Raw genomic sequence first — 23,225 nt, forward strand, 5'->3', positions numbered from 1 at the left:
TTCCTCAGCTTTACTATAAAAGAAGTCTTCAGAAAACATCAAACAGGCAACATCAAGTTCACTGCAAGTTCTACGACCAGATCAGCTGAATCCCGACATCATGGTCAACTCATCTTCACTCATCATCGCTCTGGCGCTTTTCATCAGGTGCACCTTTCATTCAGCAGCCTTCGCTCTGCCTGCAGGTCGAACGGACGAAGAGCGACTCGTCCCGGACAGCTTCAGTTCAGCGCTGGATGATGATCTACTGAACGCAGTGGGGAGCGGCGCTCTCTCAAGGAGATTCCCCATCATAGAGGGAAGACTGGCTGATGAAGACGGGACCAAGAGGATTTTCATCCTTTCAGTAAGTTTCTTACATTAATCCTTAATACATTCATGTGTAATAATCTAATTTGCAAGCTTACACAGATTTAATTTAACTAATTTACTGAAATCAGGTGTGGTAGAAAATTCTAGAAAATCTACTAGAATTTCCCCTCGGGGATCAATAAATTATCTATTTGGTAGGTTTAGTACATGTATTTGAGTAAGGATGGATTGGAATGGAAAGGGATGGGAAGTAAGGAAGAGAGGGATAAAGAAAGGAGTGGGAAAAGGACAGCAAGGAACAAGGGATGGGAAGGCTTGGAAAAGGACAGGAAGGAATGAATAAAAAGAAGTGGGAAAAGAAGAAAGGAGATAAAGGAAAGAAGGAATAAAGGAAAACTGGAAAAAGGTGTGGGAAAGGGATAGGAAGGATAAAATAACAGAAGACTAGGAAATGGAGAGAAAGAAAAGAAAAAATGTTGAGAAAGGGACAGGAAGGAAGAAAGGAAGGACAGAAAAGGGATGACAGGAAGAGAGGAAGGAAGAAAGGATAAAAAGGAAAAGGGTGAAAAGGAGGAATAAATAAAGTTGAAGAAAAGGGACAGGAAGGAAGAAAGGATGGTAATAAAGGAAGAAAAGAAGAGTGGGAAAGGGACATAAAGGAATGAAGGATGGGAGAAAAGGAAAGGAAGGGAACTGAAAGAGAGGAATAAAGGAAGGCTGAGGAATGAACAGGAAGGAATGAAGAAAACAGAGTGGGAAAGGAAGGAGGGAGATACAGGAAGGAAAAAAGGGAAAGAGAGTGGAAGGAAAGGAAAAAAAAGATGGGAAATGAAGGACAGGAAAAAAGGAAGGATGGGTAAGGAAAGGAATGGGTAGAAGGAAAGAAAGGGGTGCAAAAAAGATGGAAAGGTAAGAGGTATGGGAAGGAAAAAAATGAAGGAAAAGTTCAATGAAAAACAATAAAGGAAAGCTGAAAAGGGACAGAAAGGAATCAAGAAAAAGAGAGGGAAAGGACAGATGGAGGTATAGAAAGGAAGGAATAAATGAAGGCTGGAAAAGAAAATTAAAATCAAATCACATATTTATGTACGTTCACATCTTGACAGTAGCACACTTAAAAAGAACCTTTAAAAACAACCCCTTGTACAATTTTACCTTCCCCTCTATACACATTAAGTGTTTTCTTCTCCATAAACTTCTACCACCAAGTCATAAAATTGTAGGAACCAACAAAAAATGTTTAATCATTAAAACATCATTAAAAACATCTACATCTTTGGCTCAAATCCATCCTAAAGCATGGCTTTCCCAATGGAAAGAGCTCAATGGATGAGCCTCATGCTGTAACAGTTATCAGTGCTGTAATGGAACAATCAAACAGAGGAGAGGCTTGGGACTCATGGAGGGGAAAAAAACGTAGCTACGAAGAAAAGCAGCCACAGTGTGATCTTGAGAGGAAGGAAAAAGAGAAAGAAAGTGGGGGTAAAAGTGAGGCATGGATGGGAAACTCTGTTGCAATTTGAGCCATTTCTTCCATGTGGGGTTCTCTTCCACGCTCAATACGACATACCAGAACGATTCAGGAGCCTTTGGGTGTAGGCTGTTCAAATTAACTTTAAACATCTCCAGGTGTGGTTAGAAAGAGAAAAAACACACACGTGATGTGCTCGAGCTTTCATACAACAGATTCCCGAAGAGGAAACGGTGGTTTGAGTTGAGATTTATGAATGAGCTTGCTTGCTTTTGCTGGTTGGTCAGCAGAAAAGGTTTACAGCGGCCTGTAAAATTCGCTTTGTGATCATGAAACGATCTGTTCCCTCAGGATCTTGGATTAAAGGGTTCTGCGGCGAGCGACACTAGCCCCACCTCTGGCCGACCCTTCCCTTTGCTGTCGCTGCGGAGAGCGGATCGTGCTCCTGCCGGAGTCCTGAAAGACGAGCGGCGTGATGTAGACGGCCTCAACGCCGTGGCCAGAAGAGACTTGGACAGCACACGTAGGCCTTCCCTCTCTTTTCTGTTGGGCTTCATTGATGAATGCAGAATTAGAACGTGGCCGGTAGCCCGCGTTGGCCGTGCGTTCGGTTGGGCGATGTGTTTCGTCAACGCGGTTTCAGCTTCCTCAGTCGTTTCGAGTCGTTCAGAGGAAAGTAAATATAGGATTTCAACGTTTTGACAGCACCTATGACATTGATCCTCGACAGAGTTAGAGTAGCTCTCCAAACATTGAGTGTTTTACTACTTAACTGAGAGAATACAACAGAAACGAAAACCCATGCTGTAGGACTGCTTTCCCAAAAGAGAACAGAGAAGATAATTCTCTTACAACGTAATATCGAATTGATTTATCGTACAAAAAAAAAAAAATGAACATGACCTCAATCATTTTTGATAATCGTAAAATATTGTCTATTGTCTATTTGTTTGTACACCTATAGTGAACAGTATTTTAGCCAGTCATTCTTCAATAACTGTGACTCCATAACACACACACAGTGTGGACTAAAGTAAGTAAAAAATATATTTAGTATATAATTCTGAATTTAGTATATTAAGTCTGAATATGAAGTTTGGTGAGGCAAGTAAAGCTAAGGACAGAATGAGACACAGACACAAACACAGACAGAGAGCGACACACACAGACAGAGAGAACGAGACATACAGAGACAGAGAACAAGACACACACACAGAGAGAGAGAGACACAGAGACAACAAGGCGCACAGACACAGAGACAGAACAAGACACAGAGGGAACGAGACACACAGACAGAGACAGACACAAACACAGAGATGGACAGACACACAGAGAGAGAGACACACACACACACACACACACAGACCGATACACAGAGACAGAGAGAGCAGGCAGAGACACACAGAGACAGAGAGAGAGACACAGAGACAGACAGAACGGGCGACACGGAGACAGACACACAGACAGAACGAGAGACACAGAGACAGACACAGACAGACAGATACATGGCTTATATTAGTAGTCTATATTAAAAAAAGTTCTAGACACCAAATTAAACACAAATCACAAAAGAGACAATAGATATTCTGTACCTTGAAGAAAACAGCAACTTATTGTTATAAATGTGAAACTTCTGATTGGCTGTTTAATACGCGTTTCTACTGTTTCCTGAAGTTCTCTTTTTAAAGATGTTGTGTGTGTGTGTTTGTTTTCAGTGCTGAGGTGTATGATCGGGAGAGTGTATCGACCCTGCTGGCAAGCTTAACCCCAACACACACCACCAAACTAACACACACAGACTGACTGCTTCTACCCCACCATGAATATCCTGCAGATCTGCTGTATGCTACTGTGCTCTGTTTCTGTGTTCTGAGAAAATAATATAATAAAACACAAACGAAATGAAGTTGCTGTACAGATGTAAAAAAACAAGTTGAATAAAACTTTATTAAAAGGTAAAGAGTGATGCTTTGTGAAGAATTATACACATTATATATATACATACAGACAACCTTCATATAGAAATACTCGTCTCTACATGGGTTTAGTCTCAAGCAGCAAGTAGTAAGTAGTAAAATCTTTAAATAATCCTACATTAAAGGAGAACTCCGGTGTAAAATTTACTTTTGGCATATCATGTAAAACACTTTCTTGAATAGCTCACCTCCGCTCTTCTACAGCTTTCTGAGATCCAGTAATTTTGTGCTTTTTGCCCAGCACTCTTTACAACAGCCATACTAGGGCATATTTTGCTCTGATAAAATCAATTTTTACACTGTTATCCAGGCTCAAAGTTGCTTCACACCTCCTTGGTAGAATCTGAAGAGCTCTGACAATTAAATCGAGGCATATTAACAATTATTAATACGCTATACCATACGTCTGTCTTTGTTAAAGGACAAAATACAAAGTATTTCAGCATGAAAGCAAGTATTTGTAATGTATGACAGCATCCTGTATAATTACTACATATCTACTGTTTGTAACAAACCAAATTAAGTGAAAATCTGGTAAAAGTTGTGATTATTATTATAAAGTAGGTGTATTAAACTCCTACGCCAGGAGTCAGGCTATGCGGAGTCTATGTATATATAGGTCTACGTCATTATCAGTACAGTGATGGCGGCGCTCTGAGCTGAAAGCTAGCATTATAGGATGTTAACAGTGTTTTTTAATAAGCTTTTTGTGTACTTTTTAAGTTATTAGTGCCTCATTTTAAATGTCAGGGCTCTCCAGATTTTAGCAATGAAGTGTGGAGCTACTTTGAGCCTGTAAAAATAATTTATCGTGGCAAAATATGCCCCGATTTGGACGTTGTAAAGAGTGCTGGGCAAAAAGCACAATTACTGGATCTCGGAAAGCTGCAGGAGAGCGGAGGTGTGCTATTCAACAAATGTAAGTACTTTTTAATCATGTTTTAATCTTTTTACTATACGCAAAGTCAATTTTACACCAGAGTTCTTCTTTAAAGAATGATTTCATACATGCATCTCATCTGAAGTGTTGCAAATGCAGGTCAGGGGACACGATTTCACTTTGCTCCACATTAAACGCACTTGAAATGACCACTGAAACGGCAATAAATATAAATAAAACAGGCCGATCTGCTGATGAGGCGCCACAGATAAGCTTTAAATCACAGTCTGAAGAAGCTCGTGAGCTTTCCTTGACCCGTTATGAGCTTCTTGCTGGAGGCTTTGCTGCTCTTCTTCGCTGGGCCTGGGTTGCAGGATTTGGCGGGGGGTCTCTTCTGGGGCGGCTGGTTCTCCTCGCGTCCATGTTCCTCACACTCTCTGCTTGCCAGCTTCCTTTTGGAGGTCTTTGCGACCGATTGGAGCTGTGCCGTGCGGTCACGTGGCCCAGCGCTACCTTTTCGTGGACAGGCGTTGCTGCTTCGCTGCCCGAGGGCCGAACTCACAGCCCTCACGGCCCCTGGATCCACCTCTGCTGGAGAACGTGAATAAGATAAAAAAAAAAAAAGAAGAGAGAAATAAATAAAAAATCATGAGTCATGTATGGGAATTGGTGTGAACAAAGAAAAATGGAGGAGAAGGATCGGGGTGAAGCGATGATGAAATTGCTGACGTTAGCCTGCAGTTTAACAGGCAGCGTGTTTATATTACAGAGTTGAAGCTGAACATTTGTCATGTAATGCTGTGGAGCAGAGCCCGGTTTCTCATACGCACACAGAGAGAGAGAGAGCCGGAGATACACAGCAGTACAGATACGAGTTTTTACTACAGACCAGGGCCGGCCAGGTTCCACAGCACAGGGAATGGTTTTAAAAGGTTGATCTTAAGTACCAGTCCCCCGGCAGAGGCTTGGGCAGAGCTGGAAGCCCTGGCTCACTGGATCAGGAGGAGGACCTGGGCATTAATCCCACAGAATGACGTCAGAGGGACCTGGAACACGCTGGACTTCTGTATTTCTAAAGTGCACAACTGCCATAAAACACGCACAAAGGTTATTATGAAACGGGTCGTTTTTGGTATTGAAGGAAAGTTCAGGGTTGGGGACGTCTCGATCGAGTTATTCGATCGTATCGGAAGATACTCAGAGTCCTGATCTGATACTTTGGCAATAAAGGGAAAGAAAAAATACTAATAAATAAATAAATAAATCAACCATTTTAATAACAAATGTGTTTGTAAAAGTCTAATATTGTACTAGTCTGCACTTCTTAAAATGTTTGAAAAATTGATTTTTTTCTAAGTACTGGTAGTTCCTTGTATTGTTGGGAGGGAGATCAAGAACAAGTGGGACAGAACAAGTGAGGCAGAGCGAGAGACAGCAAGACAGACAGTGAGAAATAGCAAAAGAGAGATAGAACAAGCAAGAGCAAGACAGAGAGCAAGAGACAGTTAGAAACAGAGAGAGAGTAAGACAGAAAGAGAGAGAGACAATTATACAGAGAGAGAGAGAGAGAGAGAGAGAGCAAAATAGAATAAGCGAACAAGAAAGACAAAGAGCAAAAGAGAAACAGACAGCAAGACAAAAAAGTGGCAGACAGAGCAAGAGAGAGAGAGAGAGAAAGACAGAGCGAGAGAAACAGTGAGACAGCAAGACCAAGAGAGAGACAGAGCGAGAGACAGTGAGAGAAAGAAAGACAGAGCGAGAGAAACAGTGAGACAGCAAGACCAAGAGAGAGATGGAGCGAGAGAGAAAGAGAGAGAGAGAGAGAGAGAGAGAGAAAGCAAAAGAGAATAAGTGAACAAGAAAGACAAAGAGCAAGAGAAAAACAGACAGCAAGACAAAAAAGTGGCAGACAGAGCAAGAGACAGAGAGAGAAACATTGAGACAGCAAGACCAAGAGAGAGACAGAGCGAGAGACAGAGAGAGAAAGAAAGACAGAGCGAGAGAAACAGTGAGACAGCAAGACCAAGAGAGAGATGGAGCGAGAGAGAAAGAGAGAGAGAGAGAGAAAGCAAAAGAGAATAAGTGAACAAGAAAGACAAAGAGCAAGAGAAAAACAGACAGCAAGACAAAAAAGTGGCAGACAGAGCAAGAGACAGAGAGAGAGACAGAGAGAGAAACATTGAGACAGCAAGACCAAGAGAGAGACAGAGCGAGAGACAGAGAGAGAGAGAGAGGGGGGGGGGGAATAAATAAATAAATAAAAATAAAAAAAACCCACACAGACAGCATGACAGACATTGAGAGAGCAAGAGAAAACAAGAGACAGACAGCGAGTGAGAGAGAGAGAACGCACAGATAGCAAGACATGGAGCAAAAGATAGAGAGAAAGTAAGAGCGAGAGAGAAAAAGAGCAGGCCAATGTGCAAGAGAGAGGCAAAGAGAGAGAGTGAGAGAAAGAGCAACAAAAGAGACAAAGCAAGAAAGGAAGGGCTGAGAGATCAGGGTTCAGTACAGTGGTGGCGTGTGTCGACAATTTGGAGGAAAATGAAGCGTGGTGGATGAAAGTAATAGATGGCTCGATAGGCAGATAGCTATTCTTATCCCTTTAAAATGTCATGATCCATCCTGATTTCTGATCCTGTGATCAGATCAGGGACATCCGTAGGTAAAAGACAGTATTTGGGAGTTTACCTATTGCTACTCTGGTGTCCGGTTCCTCTTCAGGAACAGGTGAAGGGAGTTTGGGAGCAGGATGAACGCAGGTGGGAAGCTGGCTGCTGCTGGGAAACTCCAGCACCCGGTTCAGAGGCAGCAGATCCTCCTGATACGTGCAGGCGAACTGAGAGCGGATCATTCTCTCCTTCACCTGAAAAAAAGAAAAACAAAGAGACGGATATTTTGATGGATTGCCTTTTAAAGGAGAGCCTAAAAGACTATTTACACACAGCATTTTAGGTTTCGTGTGAACAGAACGTCCTGATAAGATTTATCTACATTCCATTTACACATCTGTTAGACAGCTAGAAATACGGCACAGGCATTTTCTGCTTAGCAGTTCTGCATTTAGGGAGAAACGAGCAGTATAGTTTATATAGCTTTTGCATTGCTTTAATTTTAGAGAGAAACAGGACAGATTCCAAAACATGGAAATCAAAGTGTTGCAGATATAAAAGAAGTGTGATCTAAACAAACTGGCAACTATACAGAGAACAGAAAATAAACCAATTTTTATCCTTTAATTGATGGAATAAAATCTTGTAATAGAGTTGTAATAAAGTCAATTTAAGAGCATTTAATTTCAATTGGTCTATATTTAGTTGATTGCAAAAGTGTTACAGCCACTTGAAGCTTTTCTTACATTTTTTTCACCTTACAACCAAGAACTTTTTTTGTATTTGAGATCATATAAAATACATTATATAAACAAACCGGCAACTTACCCTAAAACAGAACCTTTTTAAATTCTAATGGACGCAAAAAAGCTTTTATTATATCTTTTTCAGTTGGTCTCTTTGCATTTACATTGCTGTCTATATAGCTGAACTTTGCAACATTGTTTCAGATAAAACACACTTCCTGTATTGAACTGTATTGGCTCCATCCCAGACAGGTCTGACCAATAAGAGCGTTCTTACACCTGTAGTTGTTAAACTTTCTATGGTCCGGATCAGTTAATGATAGGTTGTTTATTTGGAGCGTTTCTCCCTCTGTTTGGTTTGGTTTCACACAGGCATAAACTTAAATGCAGATGTACGTGTATTAAATAAAGAGTCGTGCAGCTGTGAGCAGTAAATACAGCACAGACTGCACTCAGTGTGTAAACAGCATAGAGCATGGAGCAGCAGCAAAGACAGTGTTTGTTCATAGCTAATGGTAATAAGTGTTATCTGGCTAATATATGTCTCAGATTAAACTGTTTCTTATCAGCAGTTTAGCTCAATAAAAGCAGGAATAAATATGATAGCTTGGTCGGATTGAGACCAGATTATGTTCTCACCACAAGTGAACCACTCCAGAGGTCTTTTTTTTTTTAGTTGTTTTGAGCTACATGAGTGCGATTACTGTTTTCTGCTCACCTGCTCAAACGAACAGACACTAAATGGTACAAACAAACTGCATAGTGCTGGTGAGAAAAAGCCCTTTAAAAAGAAGAAATCATTCTAACATGGTTAGATTTAATGCATTTCGGTGCACTTGGGTTATTTTTTTCCCCTGTGTGAAAACAAACCAAGCTAAGGGCATATATACAAGATAAAACAAATTATAGGTGTAACAATATCTTACATTTTCTTTAATCTCCTTTTCTAATGGTCTTTTCTTCAAGACTGAAGTTGCTGCAAATACTGATGAAGTAACTGATGCATTGAGGAGTCTTGCCAGTCCAGACAGAGCGAAGATGCTTTAAACCAGTGGCCGTGGAGAACAGAACGAGCTGCTCATGAAACCTAAATGAGGCCTAGAGGTCTCCAGGGTCTCTGAGAAGTGCTGATCCGCTACAGTCATGCTCGTTTGATCCACGCCTGCTTGGGATTAGCGGGATTCCACAGTCCCCCCCTCCTCTGTGCCAGCGGGCCGCAATAAATTGAGTGGAATTCAGAAGAATAAAAAAAGTTGGGTGGGATTGGAAATGTGAAAGGGGCAGCAGATCAAAGCACTTTCTTGAAAGAACACCTAAAACAACAGTAGCTCTCAGACACGGAGGCTTAGACCAGTGCAGCAGGATGCCCTGGTTGCATGCTAATGGAGAGCATCCCGATTATTACACAGGAAAAGACGATTGCAGCTAAACATGGCGGCATGAAGTATAACTTTTAATCCCTGTGTTTGGAAGTAGTGATGTGACTACCCACTTTTTTTTCCAATTTTTACCGCTCCGATTACGACATTTAACTGATATAAAACTGCGATACCAATACAAATACTGATACTTTTACTAGTTTATTATTAGTACTATGATTAAGGATACATTATAAAAAGGGCTAAAACAGACCACACAGCCCTTGAAGAGTATATACAAGTGCATTTAATGTAAATGCATTCTATAGTAATTTATTTAACATGCTCTCCATACAAAACACAGTTTTTTATTAAATATATATTTTTAAAAGTTATTAAATAAAATTAAATATGTTAAATAATAAATACAGGGCTCTAGACTAATTTTTGCACTGATTGCGCAGGAGTCTTTTATTTTGACACGTAGCTTAGTGGATTAGCTGCAATGGCTAGCAGCTAACCGGCGACACTAACTGTATTTCAGTTTGTGTTTTTTAATAACAAATTGTATTCTTAGTGCTTGTTAGAGTGCGTAAGATCTGTGGTTTAATATATATTGTGGATTATGGCTGTAATTCACTTGAGATAGTTATTTATTACATTTACAATGCCAGAATGCTGCTGATGGCTAGAGGCTAGCTAGGCTAACACACTGCAGATGTTAATGGAGATGACTAACGGCTAACTGGTGATGCTAACTGTATTTCCGAGCTGAATTAATTACTGTTTTGTGTTTTTTTTCATATAACAGATTGATTTCCTAGTGCTGGTTAAAGTGGGTATGAGTGGTTTGACATAATGTGGATTATGGCGGTAGTTCACTTCATATAGTTATTTATTACATTTACATTGCTGGAATGCTGCTGATGCCGCGATGCTAGCTAGGCTAACAGATGGCAGATCTTAATGGAGATGGCTAACTGCTAACTGGCGATGCTAACTATTTCTGAATTAAATTAATTTTATGCTAATTTTAACAGCAGATGGGTGTGCGTTGGTGCTGGTTAGTGTTTGTAGATCCTGTAGTTATAATATATAATACCAACACCAGAATGCAGCTGCTGTGGGTTCAATGCTAATGCTAGGCTAACAGACTGCTGGTGTTAATCTGTTCACCTCTCAGATGCTGACTTTACAAATATTATGTATAGCTGTTCGGTGTTTCCAAAGTAAAAAATCTAAAAAAAAAAAAAAAAAAAAAAAAAAAGTATTTTTTTTTTTTTGTAGAGAAACAGCTTACGTTACTCAGTTAGCCGCAGACTGAAGCTGCTGGGGGTTCAGGGTAAACTGTGGAACTGGAATCCGGATCATTGACGCTTTTCTTGCTAATGTTACGGCGGGTTTATTGTCCAGCTCAAGCTGTGGACTGGAATATGGATCGGTAAGAGGATCAAACGACCCCTGCCCAATATCCGATACGTTAAATAAAAGGTCAATATCAGCCCTGATACAGATATTGTATCGGATTGTTCCCTTCTCTTTGTGGAACTGAGGTATATACAGCATGTACAAGTGCAGCAATAGTGCAGCAAAGTGCCTGTCCTGACACAACCTCTCTGGACCAGCTGACCTAGGGGGCAAAAAGGGGGCAGTGAAGCATTTCAAAGAAGCAATGAAAGGAGACGGATGGAGGAGGCCCACAATGCTGGAGAGCAGCAGGTGATAGCAATTACCCCCTGCCTATGGGAGTGTGGGTTTATCAGAACGTGCTGTTCTGCATCGATCTGATAAATCAAAAATATGCAATGAGGTGCAACAGTGCTCGTCTGTTAGTGATGCTCTCATGCTACGACAACTAGAACTGCTGCCTGCTGTGCAATACAAAATATAACTCACCGACATGCATGTGCACATTAATGTACGCTCAGCAATAACCCTACATTAACAGAAAGAAAAACAAAACAAAACAAAAAAAAAAAAACAGAAAAGTAGAAGCACTGGGGTCTTGGGTTTAAATCCGTATCTGAATACCCTAAACTGATTTTTATGTATAGGTATGTGTATTGTCTGTATATAAAATGTATGTATGACTATCTGCCCAGATATAGATTGGCACTCTGTCCTGGTTAAATGACTGGATGCAGTCCCTCGAGGTGGAAGGTTGTTTCCGGTTGAGAGTACGCTGTGCGCTATTGGCTGCAGCTTCCACACTGTTCGTGAAATTACTGCCTTTATTAAATTAGTTTGTACCAAAAATTTTACACTTTACAAAAACAAAAACAAGGTAGTGCAAAATAAAATAAATTTCAATATAACGATTATAAATGCTGCCCGTGTTTAAAATATTGTATTGGATATTAAAATAAGAACCATATTAAAAAGGCAAATCAACTATCAAATGCAAAATATCTTTTCTCCAAATCATTTGTATGATGCCACTATGAGCGGGAGGTCACAGGTTCGAACCCCCACTCATGCAGCTTTACCATCAAGCTGCCGGCGCTCAGAGGGAGCACAATTGGCCCTGCTCCCTCCGGGTGGGTCCAGCTGGCACTCTCTCCCCACATCACTCCTATGGTGATGTCTGCAGCACAGGGCATCTGTGAGCTGATGTATCAGAACCAAGTTGCTGCGCTTTCCTCCAAGCGTGAAGGCAATGCATCAACAGCAGCTCGAAAAGAGGTGGAGTCTGACTTCACATGTATCAGAGGAAGCATGTGTTAGTCTTCACCCTCCTGGTGTGTTGGGGCATCACTAGTGATGGAGGGAGTCCTAATGAGTGGGTTGGGTATTTGGGGCGAAAATGGGAAAAAGTGCAGGACAGTTTAAGAGACTAAGACTAAGATGTGTTTCATAAAAAGCACACAAATAAATAAAATACTTTGGGTTGAAAGTGCTGCAGAGTCTCCTGCATTACTGCGTGTGTGTGTGTGTGTGTGTGTCGGCTGACGTCAGGCTGGGAAGAGGGCGATGGGATAAAGTCGTTCTGCAGACAACAGGAAACAATAACCTTTCAAGTTTCCCTCTTGTTAGTCGAGTTACGCGGCCGATTCGGCGGCTTCAAAGCGAAATGGATGCGGAAAAGCTTCCGCCCGCCGAGTTCAGGAAGCGGTGAGCTACCTAGGGACCATTACTGCGCACTCACAGGAAGCCGGCCAGAGTGGAGGGAGCTAAAGTGACATCTGCTCGCGCAATCAAATAAAGAAACCATTTTCCCAAAATGTGTTTAGCATGCAGCGCAGGGCTTAATGCAGTTTCATCTCTGGACAGAAACTCGTTCCTGAAATTTAAAAAACGGACATTGTTTATCATGCACGGAAATCCGCAGGCTTTCTCAGGCCTCTTCAAGGTTCTGCTTTGGAACGGGCTACTTTAAGTGGTTTTAGAGCTTACTAAAGGTTATATTTATTTTTTTAAATACTTTTACAAGCTAATAGTAAAACCTTACAAGGCCACAGAGTGAATGAGGATCAGTCTATTGAAAAAGACAGACAAACATTGAACATCACCAAACCATTTCATATACACTAAACTTTAACACAGTGATAAATAGGTCATTAAATTGTGTGAAGTTGAAACATGTATTTGAGGATCCCGTTTTGTACAGAGCATACAACACTATAAATCGTGTTTTTGTGACTGAAACTGTAAGAATATATACTGTAAATACCATAAATCCCAGGCCATTGAGCACACCTCATTATTAAATAGGTTATTAAATAGGTTACATATACATATTAACAAATACAGTCTACCAGGAAAAGTCACAAGAGTAAAGTCATATTATTACGATAATAAAGTCCTAATATTAACAGAGAAAAGTAGATTAATCACTTTGGCTGCCAGTTTAAGAAGCTTGGAAGGAAAGGAGCATTTTCCGCTCATGATCTGTTACAGGGCTGCTGTGATTGCAATCAGTTAGTTACATTTCTAACCTGCTGCTTATTGATGCTCTAGAGTTACAGTTAGATAATACAAAATGTGCAGATTATGCCATGTAGGCGTCGGTACGGATTCGACATTGAACTCTGTAGTAGAAATTAGTTTCAAGTCTATTTCATTTTGTTTTTGATGACAATATGTTGGAACAAACACTTCAAAAACTGATTTTACACAATTCTAGTTGGATATGAGAACATAAATCTATCTACAGAACATTTAGATATATTTCTATATATTTATATGTAATATTTCTATCATAGTTACATTTGTGGCATTTAGTCTTCTTAAAATGAGAATAATATTGTTTATCACAAAAATTTCTGGGAAAAGATCATCCACAAAAGACAGATATCGTGAAGAGTCATTGTAGCAGTCAGAAAAACTGTGCTTATGTTGAGTGTGTTTTTCACTTTTTTGCCAATTTCTTTTTTATTGTGAATCATGAAACACAGATTAAATCATAAAAACCATTCCAGCTCCAGATAGTTCTGCATGATCTCTTTTTTTCTTTCAATAAAAAAAGAACATTATTAAATCCTTCCTGTGCCTCCTTTCTATCACTTAGCAACACCATAGCAACCATCAAAACAGCTATACTTCCTTTAACAGCTACTTCCATTAAAGATATCCATCAATCACAGCGCTCCAGTATTACTAAAACCTTACTTAAATCCTTAATAATCTTTAAAAATATATATATAAATATATATAGAATAATACAAATACTTCAATAATTTATTTTCATTAAAATTAGTGCTCTGTTTTGAGGCACACACTTGGCGATTTCCTACCTTAGACTTAACATGTCCTTGTTGGCTCTGGATGCGGTTTCGTAATGGCTGCGGAGAGATTCCTGTGGGAGCCTCTGGAGATCTGCAAGCATTTATTTGAAAGAAAGCAGAAGCCCATGAATAAACAAGAGGTATAACATCTAAATGTGACAAATAGCAGAACAAAAGTGATGTAAAACAAAAAAACATGCCAACACTAATCTGAAATCAGCTCTACAGCACGACCATGAAGGGATGCGCTTTAGAAACAAAGGCTTTCACACTTACGCCCAATCTAATTTCACCCCTCAGCTTTACCACTTAACCCTGTTCTTCTGTTTTAGGAAAGTATTGGGGCTACATGATCCTTAAAACTGAGATTTTTCAGAGGAACACTCCAAACAGAAGATTATGATAATCATAATTGACTAAAAAAGCCACAGATTTGAGCTTTTTCCTTGTTAAAAATTACACTAATGACTAAATCGCCATAGTTTAATGTGTAGTTTCAAAGTTTTATTCCAATTTTCTATATAAAAATCATATAAATATTGCATTTTTCAGACTTTAAGGTGCATCATGCGACACTAGTAAGGAACAGGGGTGTTGCCATGTTTTTCTTCTAATCCAGCAGGTCTTGCCACTGGCTGGGGGTTAAGTAAAGCTAAAATAAGTAACCAAAACATATATGATTTATCTCCTGAAAACTGTTAAGTGTGCTAAGTGCTAAGCTTAGATTCCCTGCAGCTTAGGCTGCAGCATTAGCATTAGCTACTAACTGATACAGTCCGATATACACGCCTCTGCACTGCAACAGAACTAGCGCTGTGGTTGGTGTGGCTAATGCTAATGGTGCTCCAGCAGCGCTAGCCGAGGTTAGCAGCAGACTACAGGACAATAATACTCGCCTCTGAACGGCAAAAAGAGCTAATGGTTAGCGGCTAATGCTAATAACTAAACTGAAACTCCTGTATAACTCTGTACTTCAGTGGAGTTACCTTACTGCTCCTTAATACCTGACTGATAGAATTCATAATTCATAAGGTGCACTGGATTAAGTGTGCCTAATAGTGCGAAAAATACGATAGCTAACTTCCCATTCCACCTTAAATGGTGCAACAGACGGCAGACAGAGACTTTAGCATTTAAGGTGGAACAGAAAAATGTAAAGTAGAATGTTGAAAAAAAAAAAAAACTTACTTGTACAAGGAGAGAAGACATCCTCCTTCAGTCCCATTAAAAATGGCCTGCTCCTCAGTCAGCAGTTCAGCTTTATTCCTGCAGGGCGGCGCTAAAGCCTCTTCATCCAGCAAAGCCATAATGAGTTTAACGCTTTCTCTGCCCCCGTAGGCAGTGGCGTGATTGATGGCGTAGGCTTTGGGCTGCAATTAACGGTTATAACAGATTATTAAGATAAATCAGCAAATATAGGAAAGGTAGATGTTATATTTTTTCTATACTGTATGGACCCAAATTTACTAAATTAACTTTACCCTTGCTGGACTAATTCCTGTGCCGCAAGAAACCTCCTTTAGAGTGGTGTGGATTTGACTGATCCTTTCTTTAAGCGCTTTTACTGTGTCTTCAGCAGCGGAGTACACCGGATCTTCATTACTGAGACCCTTCAAAAGAGCCGCCCTGATGCTGGACACTATCCTGCATGCAGCAATGCTAAAAAGAGATAAACAAAATAAATAAAAAAAAAAGGAGATTTAGTAATACAAAACCAAAAAGAAATAACTCAAACTAGATAAAATACATGTTTACGGGTTTTTACATAAACTTATTCTAAGTAACATGTATACTAGACCATGCAACAGGCTTTTTAAAATGGGAACGAGCAAAAAAAAATAAAAAAATTAATACTGGAAACTAAAAAGGTCAAAATAACTTATTACTCAAAGCTTGTGAAGAGTTGATAACATTTGTCTCAATAATGCACACACACACACACACACACACACACACAAAAAAAACATGTCTTTTCAATTTGTTCTGGCTGCTGCGCTTGCACAGATCACCACATCAACAGTCCATCCACAGTTTTTTCAGCATGATAAGAGAGATAGAACACTTCTCGACCAATCAGATTGTGAGGTCGGGACTAACTGTTGTATAATTGTGAATATACCATGATATGAAATATTGTGCTATTATTTTAGGGCCACATTGCTCAGCCCTACCACTCTGGACTCTGAAACAGGGTCATTCAGTTTACAGGCTGCTAGAGAAAAGGAAAGAAGTGAAAAAAGTCTAGCCAATCAAAAGGGGTTATTGTGAGAGCACCGCAATTTAGTGCAGAGCTGCACATCGCCGCGCTCGCTCTGTGTGAACACACTGGTGTGTGTGGACGTATTAATGAACGTACACACACCGGGGCGCAGCCGGGGAAGGAGTGGGGCCGGTTTGAGCGTTAGGGAATTACAGTAACAGAATCATCTGGGAAAACAGATGTGAGCTGAAGGAGAGGCGGCGATCCTGCAGTAAGTGGTGTTTGTGTGTGGTAATACAGTACTCCACGAGGTGCTGCGGGGTGGGCGGGTGCGTGGCTACGAGGAGGGCTGCAGGCTGATGAAAGAACCCTTCTGGCTCAGAACTAAATGACTCCTATCTTCTGGGAGAAGCCCTGTAGCAGGTTCAAGGCACTCGCGTCTCGGCCTAACTGCACTGAACTGCACTGATGCTCCAGAGGAAATTATCTTTAGGCTTTCATGAGCCAATCATCAGTTCCCTTTACACTATGTGTTGTGTTGTGTTGCCAGACGTTCAGGAACCCACCCTGGCACGGTTTTTGAAGTGGAGGGCAATCAAGGAAATATTCCAAATGTATGATCTTTAATCAGCTTTCAGCAATCAAACCTCGGAAGCTCACAATCGCCTTTCGCTTTTCAAAAACAACAATGGGCTTTGATGTTGAGCAGATAAACATGCTCGAGCAATTCGGCCCACGTCGTTAATGCTGACGTAGGAGCCATTAGAGGCTTCTTTTGAGGAACCAGAAAAATAGATCTGCAGATAGATACCCCAGGTGTATTCTGATAAAGAAAGCGTGGAGGGGCTTCTCTGACCGATACGATAAAAGATCTGAACAGAAAATCAAAGGCTTTAGTTATCTTTTAGGGTGAGAGAGAGACCGAGACAGAGAGAGAGACAGAGTTGGAGTCAAGGTCAGGTAACAGCCCACATGTCTATCAGATATCTACAGCAGAGAACATACGACAGGTCAAACACACAGACTCAGGATATTCCTGTATTTTATGGTGACAATGCCTATGGACTGCTATAAGAAATTTACATAGAAAACCTTTTTACAGTGAAAAACACTTTGCTTATTTTCCTTTTATCTATAGCTATCTAATAGGGGTGGGCGATTTAACCCCAAAATAATATCACAATGTGTCATGGTATTTTCTTTTGCGATAAAGAAACTGAACTTAAAAAAAAGAAAAGAAATTAAGAATGCAAAATTACATTTCATCATTGCCTACAAAACGATATAGTACACCCCTAAATGAGATATAAAAAAAATAAATAAATACAAGATTTATCAGATTTGTAACAGAAGTCAATGTTCCAGGTCATGAGACTAATTATAATGCACTCCAAATATCTTCATATATCCAGGATTAAAGAAAATTAAATGAAAACAATAAAAAAATAAAATAAATGATACTGTACAGATATAATCTGTCTCTAGTAGATATATAATGGGAAGTGAGAACAGTGAATTTTTATGTAATAATTAGGGGTGGGATTTAATTATATATTAAAAAAAAAAAAAAAAAAAAAAAAAAAGTGGGATGTGTGGACTTTTTTCCACTCAGTTTTTGCACAAAATACAGATGAATCTCTCAAATTAAAATATCATTGTAAAGTGATAATTGTTCAAGGATATTCAATTTTTTTAGATGCACTAGTACTTTGCCTTATGTACTGAACATTGGACGGAATATAATTAATTATAGTTAGAAGAATATTGATATTTGTGCATTAATTCCAAAATACCTTAAAGGGGACATGTATCTCTGTTCACACAAGTTAGAATACAATAGATCTATGTTCTATACAAAACATGTTCATGACATTCTTTGCACAAAATTACTCACATAAACATAAAGATAAAGATCTAACCAGCTCTATTCTCATCAGTTTCAGTCCCTGTTAGAATGAGCCATTTAAGGGCTCTGACACTTTAATGCAATACTGTAAGCTCTGTGTCTCTGGCCACGCCCCATGTTTATGCTGTGTTTACTACACATTATCCTGTGCATGTTTTTTTTTTTTTTTTCCATTTAGCACAACACTAGTTAATGCTTAACTGCGATAAAAGCATACGTCCTTTTTTTAAATCTCCCTCATCTGCTGACTTGCCATGGACAGTAGGTACAGATTCCTCCCTCAGACGAAGTCTGCTAGCTAGATCTGCTGTGTACTCTTTGAGGTTCTCACCCAGCAGATCTTTAACTGATCTAATGGGTGGGTCTCTGGTGGTGCCAAAGTTTCTTATTATGACATCACAATAAGGGAGCTTCCAAATAGTAGTATTTGTAGATACAGACGGATCTGTTGTGGCTTTTTTTGTTTATATTGATAGCAAAATTAATTGTATTGACTGAAAGCAAGAAATATATTGTGTATTGCATCATCCAGCCCTACTTCCTACAGTCTAGCTTTCTCATTTTAAAGTGTGAAATCGAATAGGAGTGTAAAGTTGTAGTAGATGTGGGTCAGGGGTTTAGAGATCAGATGTATTTTGTGTTTCATGAGACCAAAGTAAAGGTGATAAAGACCAGATGAGGTTCTGGGATCAATATTTGTCTGGCATTTATCACACCAGCATGAAGAACAGAAGTAGTAGAACAGTAAAGCCAGCTGTTGTTAACAGTGAACTTAACATTACATTACATTACATTTGGCAGACGCTTTTGTCCAAAGCGACTTACAATAGTCAAGTACAAAGTAAAATAAGTTTAAAGGAAAAACATCTTTGGATAGGGATAAAAGGAGGTCAAAGGGGAATAATAGGATAGAGGAGTGAAGGAGAGGAAGAAGGAAATGAGGTTAGAAGTAGTTAGTGTGTTAGAGGTGTTAGGAGAGTAAGTGCTCTTTGAAGAGCTCTGTCTTCAGGAGTCTCTTAAAGATAGTGAGAGATTCTCCTGATCTGGTAGTGGAAGGTAGTTTGTTCCACCATTGGGGAACTCTGTATGAGAACAGTCTGGATTGCTTTGTGTGAATGTTTGGCAAAGCGAGGCGACGTTCACTGGAGGAGCGCAGCGGCCGGGAGGTAGCGTAAGCCTTCAGGAGTGAGTGCACGTAGGAAGGAGCTGTTCTGTCATCACCTTGTAGGCGATTGTAAGAGTTTTGAATTTGATGCGAGCATCAACTGGTAGCCAATGGAGCTCAATGAGCAGCGGGGTGACATGTGCCCGTTTTGGCTGGTTGAAGACCAGACGTGCTGCTGCATTCTGGATCATTTGGAGTGGTTTTACTACACAGGCCGGGAGGCCAGTTAGCAGGGCATTGCAGTAGTCGATTTAGTAGTTTTTAACGCTTCAGTCACAACAGAGCCGTCTCGGTAGAGTGTCCTTTTTTGAACCCAGATTGGTTCTGGTCCAGAAGGTCATTCTGGGAGAGGAAGCCAGAGACCTGATTTAGAACTGCTCTTTCTAGTGTTTTAGAGAGAAAGGGTAGCAGTGAGACCGGTCTGTAGTTGTCAACCTGGGCGGGGTTGAGAGAAGGCTTTTCTCTCAACCCCACATCAACTGACACTGTTTGTGGAAGCGCAGCAGACGAGAATAACTTTCTGAAGTGATTGATTTTAGCCGTGTGTTTGCTTATATACGTTTTTGTAGTACGTGCTAATCCAAACCATCACTGATCATCAGTAAATTTTACTTTATTTTATTTGTAAATGAAGGGATCAGAGTCTGGAGGAAGAGTGGAGAGACTCACAGTCCAAACTGCTCGAGGTCTAGTGTGAAGTATCCACCAATTACAATCAGTAATGGTTTGATCAGACATGTCATCTGCTGGTGTTGATCCACTGTGTTATAGAGATGTGGATTTCATTTTCCAGCAGGACTTGGCACATTGCCCACAGTACTGCTAAAAGTAGGTGTGTGCCATATCGTATCATATGCGATAATATTGTTAACATTTTTGAATATCGTGAAAGATATTCAAACTAATTATACCCTAATATATCATGCAATTTTTTGCGGTTTTTAGCAAAATAAAAAATAAACACTGTTCTTACTATTTCACATTATATATCTACTAGAGACTAGAGATTATATATCTGTCCAGTATAATTTATTTTACTTTAATACTAAATATATATAGAGATATTTGAAGTGCATTAGTAGTATCAAGACATTCTGCATCATTGCTTTCTGTTACAAATCTGATTTAAACAATTTAATTTTTTTATATATTAGTTTGGGGTGTACCATACATCATACCGTACGCAGTAATAAAATGTAATTTTCATAATTTTTTTGTAATTCAGTGTTTTGTCATATCGCCAAGAGTATCGTTATTGTGAAAATACCATGAAATATTGTGATATTGTTTCAGGGCCATATCGGCCACCCCTAGCCAAAAGTACCAATTGGTCTTATATAATATTCTAACTATCTGAGACACTTTCGGTTTTCGTTGGCTGGAAGCATTATTATCATCAACAATAAAATAAATAAACGACTAAAATAGATCATTCTGTGTTTAATACATCTATATAATATATACGAGTTTCACATTTAAAACTCAATTACTAAAATAAAGTAACTTTTTCTAATTTTTTTTAGGTGCACTAGTATATTATATATATTAGGGGTGTCACAATTTCAATATTTCATCGAAATCGATTGAAATTGTCATGGTCTCAAGCCTCTATTATTTTGCACATGCCTGTTCCTGTATTTGTTTATTATTTATTTTGTTATGTTGCACATTGCTGTTTTAATAGTGCACACTGCTGCTACCAAAAAAGCCACTAGATGGCATTACAAATATATCTTAAATAAATTGTTTAAATTTGACCATTAGTGCCTAATGTGGTGTATTACAGATCACTTGTATCACTTTGCATCACTTATATCAAGCCCACCTTTTGAAATAAGATATTGTAAATTTCATGAATCAAACCAATGACTGACCATAGACTAATCTAAAACTGGCATAGGCCTCTCTGCTGTAAAAAAAAGAAAAGAAAAAAGAAAATCGAGAATCGAATCAATAGTGATGCTAAAATCGGAAATAAAATCGAATCGAGGATTTAGAGAATCGAGACACCCCTAATATATATATACACATAAAAACATTGCTGAGCAGAAATCATAGATCCTGAAATTTTCAAGGACAAAACAGAACAGCTATTTCTGCAAAACACAGAGTTCTTTCCTTTATTAGTCAATATGTAGGAAGTAGGGCTCAATATGTGACTAGAGAGGAGTCAACAGAGCCATTTTTATTGACAGAACACTGTGTACCACAGAGTCACAGGGGTTACTGCCACTGACTGTCATCTAGGATCACAGAGACCGAGAACGCCGAGCAGAGCTTCCAGTAACAACACAGAGAAACCCAATCATCACTCATCAGTCTTAGCTGCTCAGACAACAGAGAAACATTAGACAAAAACCTGCCCAAATTATTCCTTATAATAGAACAGAGAGATGAAATACTGCACAGGCCAGAGATTATTGTGCAAGTCAGGAAGACAAGAGGAACACAGTGTTTTAAGGTTCTGAAGTTTTGCAGGACATTGCTCAAAAGAACCCCTCGTAACACCTTTCCCTGCAACCTTGTTTTCAGTGGAACTGAAGCGAACAGCCAATCAGTGACGCGCATAGAGACACGCAGCTTAGGTAGGTGATGACAACATGAGAGGGCAAAAGCTCTTTAAGTCTAACAAAAGTACACAAATCTAACAAAACTAGAGCTTTTAAAGCATGATGTGATTGATTTGGAATCTATATATATATATATATATTTTTTTTACAACATTTAATTACACCACTTAGTTTAGCCCCCAATTTCACATTTCGCATAGGCTGCATACCCCCTTTTTGCGCCACTGCATAGGGCCGCTGCACTAAAGGGGGCGCCAAATGAAGGCCCCAAATAAAATTTTCTCTCAGGAGAAACAGCCAATCAGCTTGCTGGTTTTGCGGAGCGCGGTTGCACTCCTGCTGTGTTGCTGTCTCTGCTGCTCCATGCTGTTTACTCACTAAGAGCAAGGTATGTGCAGCATTCACTGCTCGTAGCAGCGACACTATTAAATTATGAGAGTAGCCATGAATGAGGCTGAGGCTTTGCTTTAAATTTGATTATTTTCCAGGACATAACAGATTAGCAGCAGCCCTAGCCGCAGTTAGCAGTGCATAACACTGTCGGGCAGCATTTATTAGCGTAATGCGCTGCTTACTGTCCCACATAGCTTGTTTTAACATGGTAAACACCCAGACTCCAATCCAATATACTCACCTCTTAACGGTGAAAGAGCTAGTGCTGTGGTTAGCGGCTAATGCTAATGCTGCTGCACCCAGCCTTAGTGCTGGAGAAACTCACTCTTATAACCCTGTACTTCAGTGGAGTGGCTTTACTGCTCCTTAATACCTGACTGGTAGAATTTATACATAAGGCACACTGTCGATCCTGGGGAAAATTAAAGGATTTTATAGTCCGAAAAATACAGTACTCTACTAATTCAAGTCCAATGATCCTTCACTTCTGTTCACTTCAGTCCTGTATTTCTCGATTTGTCCAGAAATGCATGTGTAAAGCATATTCTCCGTGCTATGAGCCTTACGGATCATCATTCCTGATTGTAAAGGAGCAGGAAATATAATTTCACATAATTCTGCTTTAATCTGTGTCTGCTTTAATTATGGTCTATGTTCTATACAAAACATGTGCATGAAGTTATTTACACAAAATCATTCTTAAATAAATATAAGGATCTCAACAACTATTTTCTTAACCATTTCAGCCCCTTTCAGAATGAGCCGTTTAAGGGCTCGGTCACTTTTATGCAAATAAGCTGTTGCTGGCCACACCATTGCGCACAGACCTCGTAAAAAAACAGCAGACCACAATGCCAGATCTTCAACTGATCTAGTGGGTGGGACTATGCAAATTTCCTTAATAAGACAGCG

At 39.6% G+C, this 23,225-nt stretch overlaps 2 protein-coding genes across 3 annotated transcripts in view; one reads left to right on the forward strand and one right to left on the reverse strand.

Moving 5' to 3' along the window:
* On the forward strand, positions 1-3,743 carry pmch (pro-melanin-concentrating hormone). The gene is made up of 3 exons (XM_022671766.2): positions 1-346; positions 2,135-2,306; positions 3,499-3,743. Exons 1-3 carry the CDS (start codon positions 101-103, stop codon positions 3,546-3,548), a joined length of 468 nt encoding a protein of 155 aa, XP_022527487.1. The 5' UTR covers positions 1-100; the 3' UTR covers positions 3,549-3,743.
* LOC103042771 (PARP1 binding protein) overlaps positions 3,705-23,225 on the reverse strand; it is a 27,392-nt gene continuing 7,871 nt past the window's right edge. Inside the window, exons 7-11 of one of the 2 annotated variants that reach the window (XM_022671764.2) lie at positions 15,561-15,738; positions 15,268-15,449; positions 14,089-14,170; positions 7,331-7,505; positions 3,705-5,227 (exon numbers count right to left, since the gene is read on the reverse strand). In XM_022671764.2, the coding sequence (XP_022527485.2) occupies positions 4,920-5,227; positions 7,331-7,505; positions 14,089-14,170; positions 15,268-15,449; positions 15,561-15,738 (925 nt within the window). In that variant the 3' untranslated portion in view covers positions 3,705-4,919. Of the gene's footprint in view, positions 5,231-7,330; positions 7,506-14,088; positions 14,171-15,267; positions 15,450-15,560; positions 15,739-23,225 lie in introns of both variants that reach the window. The other variant, XM_022671763.2, reaches the window with a different exon arrangement.

The sequence above is a fragment of the Astyanax mexicanus genome, chromosome 2 (assembly GCF_023375975.1).
Source record: "Astyanax mexicanus isolate ESR-SI-001 chromosome 2, AstMex3_surface, whole genome shotgun sequence".
In the NCBI taxonomy this organism is placed as follows: domain Eukaryota; kingdom Metazoa; phylum Chordata; class Actinopteri; order Characiformes; family Acestrorhamphidae; genus Astyanax; species Astyanax mexicanus.